Source organism: Pungitius pungitius, chromosome 7 (assembly GCF_949316345.1).
Source record: "Pungitius pungitius chromosome 7, fPunPun2.1, whole genome shotgun sequence".
NCBI lineage: Eukaryota > Metazoa > Chordata > Actinopteri > Perciformes > Gasterosteidae > Pungitius > Pungitius pungitius.
Window position 1 is genome coordinate 15151812 of NC_084906.1, and position 12616 is coordinate 15164427.

Genomic DNA, 12616 nt, shown 5'->3' on the forward strand with positions numbered 1-12616 from the left:
GTGATGGAATAGAAAGGAACAGGGACAAGTTGATAGCGGGCTGGCCGAGTATGTGAAGGGCCTTTCAAACAGCAGGCTGAGTGATGAGGACGGGGTTAACAGCGTTGGTTAGTCAAGGAGGAGTAGCTGAGGAGAAGACTCCATGATTGATGAGCTGGGGTGTCAGATAATCACGGCCCACTCTCCCCTGCCTATTTAATTTGCCACTGGAGGGGATCGCCGGCTTTTTTATGCGCTTTTATTTTGTTTCCCTTATAACACGCTGCGCTTCAGACACAAACAATAACTTAATTTAGTTGGCCGACGGAAAAATAAATTACAGGGGGTAGATATAAGTTAATTTCCTGCCGCGTAACAGTGTGCAAAAAAAAGAGAAAAATCTAATCTTGTGAACGCCCGCCGCTGAGTGGTCGAGCTAAACTCATCATCTTTCATATTCTTAATGTATTGCTGTGATTCAGCCTTTGCTGCCTTTTATTCTTTAATAAATAAGGGCTTAGTGCAGCATGGAGTTATAAGTAATGCTCACATTATACCAGAACGGACAAATTCAAAGAGAATTAGAGGGAGAGGTGAGGCACACTGAGCTATTTGTACTTCAATATCCCCACCTATTGGTGCCTGTGATGAATGCACTCCAAAGTATTTCTCCAGGCACACACGACAGGGATCACATTTCCAAAAAATAGCAAGTAAAATACTACAGTTTCAATGTATTCTGTACTGTGCAACGTGCAAAAAAAATTGCAAATTCTGTTCAGAGCCCAGAATTTTTGCCAAAATATATCATCCACATTTTTGTCTTTTATTTTTATTTCATTTATTTTTTTAACCACTTTGCATTCCCGTAAATGCTTGCTTTACCTGCACCCAGTAGGTTAGAAAAACTCTGTTTTGAGTGTCAAATGAGTTTTCTATTGCTCCTAAACAGAATGCTAGAATCTGTTACTCTGTTTATTTTGTAGACAATTTTGGATGCTTGTGTTGTACGCAACAATATTTTGGTTAAATAAGTATCCTAGATTGAGCAGGAAAGCTCAAATGTCCCTTTGCCCGGGAACATTGCTGATTTAGGTCAACAGATGTCTTAGTCAGTGACACCAGGAACTCTTCCAAAAGCAAGCAGCTTTAAGATCAATGCCACCCCGATACTCACCCAGGCTTAGAGGGTTCACTTCTGTTGACACTGTGTCAGAGAGCGGTCAATTCAACCCTTTGGTAAACTTTGCTTTGTCCACACCTGTTTTCCCAGCCAGGGCTTCACTGAAAGTCTGTTGATTGCTGGAATTTTACATCTGATTGCTTAAGAGGGTAAAAGTGCACCTAATAAACCGGTCAATGTGGGGGCTGGACGGTGTGTCAGAGTAAGGAGTCACCATGATTTGATGCTGACCAATCAATAATTCAGGATTATAAAAACATCCTGGATAGTAAAGACACGCCTTAGGAATGTTAGATCAAAACCTGAGAGTGGCGCTGACCAAATGGGCCTGGAAGTTTGAAATATGCCTTCTGGTGCCACAGCCAGCTTGTGTTTTAAAAAAGAGATGCTATCGTGAGACAGAGTCCCCTGCAGCAGCCATCTTGGTCCATTTTCTGGACTGATCGTTGTCTGCTGATGGTGCCTCATAAAGGAAATCCAAATAATCGCATGCAGAGACCTTCAGGGAAGGAACTACAGTAACTGCCAGGGACCGTGTGTGTGTGTGTGTGTGTGCGCGTGTGTGTCCCCTCCAACGGCAGCGATAGCCTCTGATTTATGGAGAGTGTGACCATCGAGGACAATGAGGCCAACAATGAGATTCACCACACTCTCTCAGCTCAAATATTCAATCTGGTCCCAGCCTTAATACCTTCTCCATAGACACTCATGTCAGGGACACAAACCTCTTATTGCCTTGTTTTGTTGTGCTTGTCATCTATTTGCTCTATATTTTCCTCCTCTACTCACTGAGCCAGGCACTCATTATCTTGCTTAGTTTCTATCCTCTGCTTCAGTGACTCTCCCTTTTGTTAGATGGCTGTGGGGCGCTCGCTAGCCTCTGACCTACCCGTGACCCATGGCTCCGTTGGCGGGTTTGACGATAAAGGTCTTTTGCTTGCGTTTCCTCCGTAGCTCCATGACATAGTTCTGGAACTGAGTGTACTCGGCAGGGAAGATCCACGTTTTGGGTATGAAGCTGTACTCTTGAGGCTTGCACTTGATCATTCTGGGAAAAAAAAAAAAAAAAAAGTTTGTGTGTGTGTGTGGGAGTAAAGCAAGATTTTGTATTTGTACAGGTTACAAGTTGCAAAAAGTGAAGATGAATTTAGCGTTTTTTCAGTATCTTCCAGTTATTCGGCTTGTGGTGGTGGAGTGCTACAAGCACCCACTTTTTAGCGGGATGGGCGGCTAAACACTGTGCTTCGAAATACTCATCTTTTTTGTACATTTAACTCCTTCAAAGCAATCTCCTTTCAAAACTTACTTGGACATGTTTCTTGCTAGGCAGTCCTTCCGGCAGATCTCGCCCATGCCGGGGAAATGGTTAATTCTCTGCAGAAGGACAGGCAGACATAATAATGTTGTTAGGCCCATTACGCCACTCAATTCCACCCCCACCCCTTCATAAAAATGTGCACATTAAAGGCAGCAACCTGAAGTGAGCTTACAATGTTCTGACATTTATGCCCAATTACGGACCCAAAACAAAAAGGTGACGCTGAGACCTTTCTCAACCCTTATTTAGTTTAGCATGTTTTCTTTTTTTAAACTTTAAAGGTTGGGGAGGGAAGAGGCGAGAAAAAAAAAAGATCAATCTCAACTGCGAGGGGCCGAGGTAATTGGTTCTGCATCGTAAGCTCCTGCAGTGACAGTTGAATGAATTGCTTTGAATGCGCCGAAAGGGTGGTGGGAAGGAAAAGAAAAACTCTGGGTTTTCTGTATTCTTTGACCAAATGAGCCTGAACAGGGGCGTTAATTAGGCTCATATGAAGAGAAACTTGACAGCAAACTCACAGTACATCACTAAATGGGAAAAAATGAAAGAATTAAAAGAGGGAGACAGAAAAAGCGAAGCGGAGAAGAAAAAAAAAAGAGTGTAAAAGGATCCCATGATTATTATCCAAACGAGACAGACGTAATTAGGGATTCGGAAGAGATTGCACAATTATGCCGATGCCGCGAGACGACGTGGCTTGCGAGGGGAAATCAAAAGCAATTGTTGAGGGACTTCCACGTTTCTGCTGAGAAATTATCTCATGAAATAACACAGCAGAGCAAGAGAGCAAATGGAAACAATTGACAGCATATCACCAGTTCTATGCAAAAACATTTGCCACGTTGCTACACGTTAAACCGTTACAGTAATATTCAATCCACTTCGCTGAACTCTCGCTGCCCTTGTCCTAACAAGCCATACTCTTCCTAGCATGTGATTTAATCGATCATTAGTGCCCGGTCTAATCAAATAAGCACTCTGGAAGATGGATGGTTAACGGTCGGAGCTGAGGGGAAACCAGTTCAGTCAGCAGGACAAGGGGAGGGAGGGGCGGGGGGTCAAACAGAGGTAAGATCCTTTCGGAGAGACAACACTAGTTGCCCTTGTTGTTTAGGCCCGTCTTGTCAACATCACTGGACACGTCAAACCTGCCCCGGACCCCTGCTGCTCACAACTTGTCGGTCTTGCTGTCAATCTTCTTATCTGTATCTGTGTACTCTGTGTTGTTCCCTCTCCCTCTTTCCTATTTGCTGTCTCCCTCTTACCTCCCAGGGTCTGATTAAAAGCAGATGGGCGCTTTCAGAGTCTTTCATCCATCACCACGTTTTCATTTGTTTCCATTCTATTTTACTTTATTCTGGTGTTTGCTACTACTTTGTCCAAAATATCTCTATACACCATCCAAATTCATCTGCTCTAATCTATATATAGTTAATGGTAATAGTTGTTTTTTTTTATCACCTATTCTTTTATTTCAAACAAGTACAAAAACGTATTTTATGGCAGGGTGGTATGCAAACCTTTTGGAAACTCTACTTTGTGTGGTTTTATATGATTCTTATTTGGATAAAAACTTCCAGAGGTCAGTTATTTGAAGTTGTAAAATAATTAAGTAAAATAAATACGCTTTAATGAGTTGATTAAATCCACTTTTCAGGGTTGTGGCATCCCACTGATCTATAATACATTACATTACATGTCATTTAGCTGACGCTTTTATCCAAAGCGACTTACAATAAGTGCATTTCCACAATACAAGTCTATAAACTTATCCATAAATGGTTTGCGCTGGAAAAACTTATTGTGGGTAATTGTGTCATCTGTATCCAACGCCTACCAAACCAGTTTAAAGGAGGAAATTTGGTTTTCTTTGTCAGAAAATCATTTAGACACTCATAAAAAAGCATGGGCAGGTTTCAGTAGCTGTCGTATTTGTTTCATCCTTTGTATTCCTTTCCACTTTCCCTGTTTCATTTCTGAGGCTTTTGGTTTTCTCTATAAAATCAGCTGAACACAAACTGCTGTTGGAGGCCTTTCACTTCCTAAGTTACATACAGTACATCCGCTGGGAGCTGATCTGTATCATGGCCTTTGCTGCGGGCCACTGAATAGCTTTCTTGGACTACTATAAAGGCTAAGGTCCCGTTTTTTTTTTTTTTTCTCTTCAGTGCAGCTATTGGATCTGACGCCGTTATTCTCTTCTTTAACCTCGAGCCTACAGTGCCCCTGAGCAATGTTTGCTGACTTGACATGGTAGCCATGGTGTGTACCTGATAATTCCTGAGCTCAGCGATTTTCTCATGCTGCACGGCAGAGTCACTCCAGATGAGGTTGGCAGTCTCGTCATCTTCCCGGGTCCTGGTGAAGTCCACCTCGTTGATGACTATACGAACTGGGGAAGAATAATCACATTGGATTTTATATATATATATATATAGCAAAATTAGCTCCACAGTTATTAAAATAAACTTTATATTCATGATAACAAAGTCACTTACTGTTGCAGACACCAAAGAGGACACAAGATGTGACTCACAAATCAATTATTTCCACTTTACAGATCAATGCTTCACTCAAAGAGTTTCACTTTCTGCTAGGCTTGTTTTCTGTTTTTGCATACATTAAGAGCGAAATGGATCCGGGAGATTATAGATCAAAAAGCTTGCAGCAATATTTACCATTCATGGAGCAACCTATCGTAATGCCTCGCTTCAGACTGATAAATTAATTGTCTGTAATGCATTCGAATCCCACTGGAAACCTCATGGTATGAGAGATAGGTGGCAAGCCCATTTGGACATTAATCCAACAACTATTCATTATTCAGTGGGTAATGAAAAATTCATATGCCCTAACGAAACGTGGTATTAATTAATTTCTTGAAAGCCTTCACAAACCAGGAGAAGGCCTGCCTAATGTTGCATGATGGCACTTGAATGGGAAAAAGGTGTTTCCGATGTAACTTCCTCCATCTGTTAATGTCTGTGGAGGCCAACTGGGTTTGCATCACAGCAGGCCTATGCTTACAGATACCAGTAGGGTCTTTGAGTGCAAAGCTATAATCAATCCTGAGACATATTGCGTAACCGAGCCCCCCCTTTAGGCCAGAGTGTACATTCCCTTCTCAGTGGGTGTGAAGCACATTTCCAACCTGACCTTTAGCCTTTACCTGTAATACTATCAATTCTGAAACAAAAAAAGACAGCTGGGGAAAGAGGCTACAGCAGAAATGAGCCATCCATCTGGCCCTTAGTGTTAATTTTACTTTATAGTTGCCCTGCACTACTCTCAGAATGGCCACCGCGAGGGTCTCGTCACAGCAAGCAAACTGAATCACAGCTAGACTCCCATCTACCTACAGGGTCTGGTCAGCCCCCAACTTCCACTTTCTGCTGCTGACTCCTTCATTTCACAGGCCCGGAGCTCACCCTTGAGAGCGGCGCTGCCACACTGGCATATACTGACCATGTGAGGAGTGCTTACTATGCTTCTGTTTGCCCTTCTCAAAAGGACCTGACTGCCAAGGTAAATTACCTCAATAAAGATTTATGTATGCACGCAGAGCCGAGCTGCCTCTGTGCGAACTAGTTGCTGGACTCCGACTCCATTAGGTTTCATTTTAACACGTTAAATAACAATGGTCTCCTTCAAAAAAAAAACAACACGGCTAATTAGACTTTATTGTCCCAGGGTACTGTTTTATTGTTGACAACATTGTTATTAGATTTGCTGTGTTCTAAAGGACTGACTGAGCCATACTGAGAGCGGTTTCCAAAATGAATATACAATCCACTGTGTCACAGTACATTAATCTTACCTGCAGGACCACCCAAGATGTTGGTCTTGCTCACTCATGAAATTTTCATGAAGAAAATCATTATGCTTGAATGCTTGATATCTGAGGCTTTAGGGGTGCAGGCTAAGTATACACAATGTAGCTAAATGGGAATGGGACAATTCGCATTTAGTGTGTGTTCGTCAGGGTTAACAGGGCATCCAACATTTATATGCAGGCAGTAATCTGAGAAAAGAAAACTAAAGTTATACATTAACACTGCTGCTTAACCATTTCAGGCAACGGAGCGTTTTTCTGACAAAAACAAGATCAATGCGAGGATAGTGTACAATGTACACTATCCTCGCATTGATCTTGTTTTTACACTGTACATTGATGAAAGGGTTTCATGTCAAAGAAAGCCTCTTCTCATCCTGCACTGGTTTCCCATTAGGACGAAGTCTGTGATCAATAGATGTCTTGTGTTTCTGAAGTGCACCTGCCCGGTCCAGCTCCTTTTTTCTAACACGTCCCACTCCCAAATCTTCACTAAACATTTCTATATATTTGTGGCGTCGGGCTTAACGTAATTTGAAAAGAGTTTAACGCCATTAGAAACAGAATACTGTACCAATCTCATATTTGGTGCCGGTGACGTTGGCGGCGATGGAGCCTTTCTTCTTTTTTGTGCGCACCTTCCTCTTCCCGATGCTCTGGAAGGAGCCCACAGATGGCCTGTTCATGGGGGACGCTCCTTGATCCTCTGGAGGAAAACGACGGCATAAAACAACACGAGATACAGTCACAGCTTGTGCACCAGACTGGGAGGGGAGCCGGAGTTGCTGGAGTATTGTAATATATTTTGCTCATGTCTTCGGGGGATTTAGTGGGGTTTGTTTACGGAGCTGGGCTGTAAATGAATTAGGCGTCTAGTTTGCTATAGACGCATGCATCATGATCCGCGGTGTGCTCGTGTGTAGGTGTGTGCTGCTTGTGTGGCTCTGCGCAGGGGAGCATGGCACGGATGATGGCGGGTACATACATAACCAGGTGTTTGTGTGTGTCAAAAACAAATTAAAAAAAAAAATGCAACCCAACTAACCATGTAACAGAATAACCCTGCTAGCACCCAGAGAGATGGAGCTCTCTTACTCACCTCCTTCATTGGGAGGAGAGGGCATCTCGAGCTGGAGGAGTGAAGGGGAGAGCCAAGCTTGGCCAGGGGGGGGGCGGGCGGGCCTCACAGGATCCTCACACCACCCTTTAACGGATCTCTCACACTCGCAGTGGTTAGTCTTCACTGTCTTGGGTTGCGTGGACGCTGTGGTTGAGGATGGCCCAATGGATCATCTGAGCATCTCCCCGGGGCCTTTCAGCGACACGAGGAGCAGCGGCAGAGTGAGAGAGGAGGGCATGGAGGGGGGGGAAGAGGGGCCCTCTCAGTGGTTTACACAGACCCAGCTCTGTTACAGCCCTGAGAGGAAGGAAGGAAGGAAGGAGGGACAGAGGGGCGGATAGCACGGCCTGTGAGGAGAAGGAAAAAAAAACAACTATGTTTTACAGTACAGTAGTGGGAGGCCGACTGCGAGTCTGTGCGCATGGGCTCTCGAGTGCATTGGACACGCTCTTTAATGCAATGCAGCAGCAGCAGCAGCAAGAACAGAGGCCTATCACAGGCGACATCAGTCAATCTGACACCGAGCGTAGTTCCGCTCCGAGGCTGTAGTACAACTAATGAAATAATCTCAAGCAGCGTGACGTCCGCCCGGACTAATTGGTATTCCACGGAACCACCGTGAAATATTCATGCGGTTTGTCAAGCAAAGGGTTTGCAGACTCTCACTGTGCGTGTGATGCTCGTGCCGGCTGGGTTTCCTTGTGTGGCCGAGGTCACTTCATTCAAACAGATGGCATCGTGGCAGTGGTTTATTAAAAGGCCGCTTCGGGCTATGAAGTTGTGTGGGAAATTAACACCAGTCGCCCGCCAGATTATGTTATTGTTTGGCTGTGCTCCGAGGGTGTCTTCAAACATCAACCACTGCGTAGATGCCTCGTCACGTTTCATTTTAATGCCGGCAGGGTGAGCAAAGTGACCCAGTGGTCAGCAGTGTTGCGTCACAGCGAAAAGGGGAATATCTTCAACTCCCCTGTCATATTTGCGTGGGGGTTTGCGTGTTTTTCTTTTTGTCACCGTAGGTTGTTCTCGATTCCTCCCGTTGTCATGAGACATTGGTTAAATGCAATGTGTGTGAATGTGCGATAGACTTCATAACGCAACAGACTGTCGAATTAAATGCAGTTGGTGTTCGTTGCCTCGGGGCCTGACTGAGCGCTGAGTGAGTCACAGCGGGAAGAGTAACGTTGGAGGAGAAATGGAGAAAAACTCTAGACTGAAAGGGTAGGCGACGCACTCTTGATTTCTTTTAGGGTTTTGTTCAAACTTCTTTTTGCAAGCGGAGAAGTCGTCCCCTGCTGGTCAGTGGAGAGAATGCAGGTTCTAAGAGACCTCTATGCCTGGTGACAACTTGCTTACGGGTCGCACTGGAAAGAGAGAAAGACACACAAGACAAACCGAGAGATGCACTTTACAAAGTTAACAAATGTTAAAAGTGGTGAAAGGACTCTAAATTTCTACTTTAGCAAAATGGCAATAGTGTAAAATGCTCTACCATATTAAGTTGAAGTATGAAAATATCATAATAAAATGTATTTGAGGAACCCAAAGTGAAAGTACTCACGTAGAATAATGTGTATTGTATTAGTAATAGAATATTAGTTATGTTGGGTAGTGTACTCTATAATAATATATCACAATATTAGATAATATTAATACATTATATATTTGGTACTGCTATTTTGATTCTAATCTTAATCTAATCTGAAATAACTATTTCTATCACTTGTGGTGCAGTAAAAAATGAAAAAATGAAGAAACTCAAAGTGCTTCAACATTTTTCTGGATTACAGTAAAAGTTTCCTTACAACAGTTTTTCCAACTTTAGTAAGATAAACGTGGTGGTAGCAGTAGGGTATTCTGTTTCTACACAATATAATACTAGTTACCAACAAATATGCTAATATATTGAACAACACTATAATTAATAAATCCGTAATATAAACAACACTTGCTTTGTGTTAAGACACCTTATATTTTTAATGATGAAGACGTGTGGCGCTACTTTAAATGCAAATAAGATGCTAGAAAAAAGCCTAAAAATTACAGCTTGTTTATAGAAAATAAAGAAGGTTCTGGGTATAGGATCCCCCCCCAAAAAAGAGATCCGGGCGAAAACCCAGGTGCCCTGAAATCTTTTTTAAAGACGATGAACCTTTGAGGTGAACTGGAAACTCCAACCTTCCCCTCTAATGATGGATTTGCCAGTAATACATTTACAGCATGATGAAGCGACTCTAGCTGCTCATGGTCCTCGCAAGTCAAACCGTGCATGCAGCTGATCAACTTTGAATCGACAGCGATGGACACTAAAAGGTTGAGAGGTCAGAACCCCCCCTCCATCATGCAGCCGCAAGAGACATTACAATAGTTGTGACACGATTAAGGGAGAGATAAAAGAAAAAATCATATTTGTTCAACGCAAAATGAGGCATGTTCCTCTCCGTGACTCAAGAACCACAAGACACCAAAACCACATATTGCATGTGTGTAAGGGAGCTTCACGCTCAGCTTCTTCCTATGGCTGAAACGGGGGACATGCACATTCTAATCAAAATGTGTCATTTTACATGGAAAAATTGCCACGGTAAGAAATGGCTCATTAAGACACTGGGTGTCAATTCGTGAAGTGTAGTAAAATCACCTCAAATCATAGGGAATATATACCGGGGTATTTTTTTGGTGCTCCTACTGCATTTCATACGGAGATCAACAGTAACCTCTAGTGGTGCCGCTGTACGGAAAACTCATCCTCTATCTACCCGAGTTTACTGTCCAGGCACGCAGATGTAGCTGAAGGTCTACATGTACACATCTGCACATCACACAAAAGCCCAACAAATTCAATCAGCATAAGCTTGTATTTTGTATTAAGCTATGACAACTTTAAATTCTCGTTATCGTGACCAATGAACGCAATAGAGCACCCTCATCATTAGAAATTCATTTTTTTAAATTTCATGTCTGAAAATGTGATGCCATTTTTTCCTTGGTCCCTCTAAATTTAAGACTTCTGTCTACGCTTGTTTGCATGAATCCCGCTAATGGACAAGGTCACAGTTGAAGCACTGATTGGTTGCTGATCGAAGACCCAGCAGAGAGACCTTGAGTACCGTTCATTTGTCTTAGTGGTGGTTATCGGCGGCAAGTCGGCCTCGTTTTAACTACTGCGCTCACAAGATAGGAGAGGGATTTGAGTGTAACCTGACGCCAGATTAGCGGGACGGATAGAGGTTTGGAATGAGCTCGGTGGTTATCGTCACACGCAATACTTCCTGCTGTCATTTTGGTTCAAATTGAGTCAAATAGAAACCACATTTTTTACATAAAGATATTACAAACACAGCATGTTTAACTTATAATTAATAGTTACATCCATAATACAACACCGTCCTTGATAGTGACTGTATTATGTTGAAGGATATGTGAGCTTTGTTCAGCTTTTTTTGCCAATTCTATGAACCCCCTGTTTGTTTTTTTGTAACATTGTGAGGAATACAACACGAGTACATTCACAGAGTGGATTCAGGCTTTAAAACGATGATACAATCTACTAATAGCATCAACACAATTAATCCTCGAGTGAAGTATTAAATAGACTCTAAATGCATTCCTTTCACTGCAAAGAGTCTGTTTAACCTATAATGCCACGACACTTTATCTCCAGCAGAGGGAGCCATAGGACCACAAAGGCAGAGCAGTGCTGAACAGGCAGAGCTTCTATTGATGCTGATCTCATGCACTTTTCCCCACGGTCCCAACAGCTCAGAAAGGCTTCATTGTGGACAGGCGGCTCTTCGTGCTGCTCTTCTGTATCACTCTCTGTCTCACGGGTCCTCAATGCGTGACAAAGGCCTGTCTGTCTTGCGGGGCGTTGTTATGCAGAATGTACGCCTAATTACCATGCACAAGTTGAAGTTGTAAACGTGTGATTCACGTAACTATACCCCAAGGTTCTCTCTCAGGAATGCTTCTCTTTCTGCAGCATTTAGACTACATCACGGAAAAATACTGACTCCATATTCAGAAATAAAGTAGTTCTCGTTCAGAACTCTACCAAGAAATGTTTCCCAAATCGTTATTATCCAACCGCCAAAAGACAATTGCACTTCAGATATACGGTAGTCAGTTCAATATAAAAAGCAAATTCAAACGAACAGAACAAAGGACGTTGCAGAAAAGTGTGCCAAAGGAAAACCTGAACCAAAGCAGCAGACTGTTTGTTCATGATAGGCAGCGTCACATCTATTAAAAAGTCAACAACTAGCGGTGCTTCCCTAAAGGGATCGTTTTTTAAGTTCTTCCTTCGTTTCAAGAAACTATGTCCTGAAAACCTGAAATACAGAATCAATAGAGAGGCTTGGGGAAACACCGCTTGGCCTTGTGTCAGCAGTTCTTTTCTGTACATGCTGTGTGCCCCGGTCTTGTCGTTAGAACATTGCAGAGACCTCAGGGTATCTACAACCAATCAAACACTGGCTATAGACAGAGACGATTTATACAAATAAACACCGAAAAGCCAATGTAAACAAAATGCTTTTCAAGTAAGAAAGGACATTGACATTGACACTGAAAGGAACAATGCCGATGTGATTGTGTACATCTCATCCACTTCGCTGTTATCACCACATTGTCCTAAGAGGAAAGATTATAGCCAGTTTTTCTGGCTATTCTCCCTGCAAAGAAGTTGGTTTAGAAATGCCGGTGGATCTAAAATTAGCTCAAACCAGTGACCCAACTCCAGCTTTGGGCCTTCTTCCAGATAGGAGCGAGTGTGGGAGCTGTCAGCCCACTGGGTACTGAAATACACCAACAAAGCGCTGAATGCTACGCTTAACTTTATTGGATATAATCTACAGTGATTTGTAAAACTCAGACATCTCTTAGAAATGCCATTACACTTTGACATTAACTAGGATCTTGCCTGACCTTATTTTCTGTGGGTCAAAGTGGGGCAAATGAGGTACAGTTGCAACAGTGGACACATTGCTCTTTGTTCCGAAGCGATGGGCTCAAAGTGAGCTGTACTGTGCATGTATGCTGATGTATCATCGCCACATATTATTAGGAGTCAAAATGTCAACGTTGCTCAAACAGTGTGCAAAATCCAGTCTGATTCTATCAAATCAAGACTGGGTTTCGGGTTGTGGTTTAAGGTTGCAAACCCAGCGACAAACTAGGTGTCGA

The 12616-nt window shown here is 42.9% G+C and overlaps 1 protein-coding gene across 3 annotated transcripts in view; it reads right to left on the reverse strand.

The window, feature by feature from the left end:
- ttll7 (tubulin tyrosine ligase-like family, member 7) overlaps positions 1-12616 on the reverse strand; it is a 59639-nt gene that overhangs the window by 45814 nt on the left and 1209 nt on the right. For all 3 annotated transcript variants that reach the window (XM_037469241.2, XM_037469238.2, XM_037469242.2), the window contains exons 2-6: positions 7412-7779; positions 6887-7018; positions 4751-4872; positions 2469-2536; positions 2052-2210 (exon numbers count right to left, since the gene is read on the reverse strand). In XM_037469241.2, the coding sequence (XP_037325138.1) occupies positions 2052-2210; positions 2469-2536; positions 4751-4872; positions 6887-7018; positions 7412-7436 (506 nt within the window). In that variant the 5' untranslated portion in view covers positions 7437-7779. The remainder of the gene's footprint in view (positions 1-2051; positions 2211-2468; positions 2537-4750; positions 4873-6886; positions 7019-7411; positions 7780-12616) is intronic.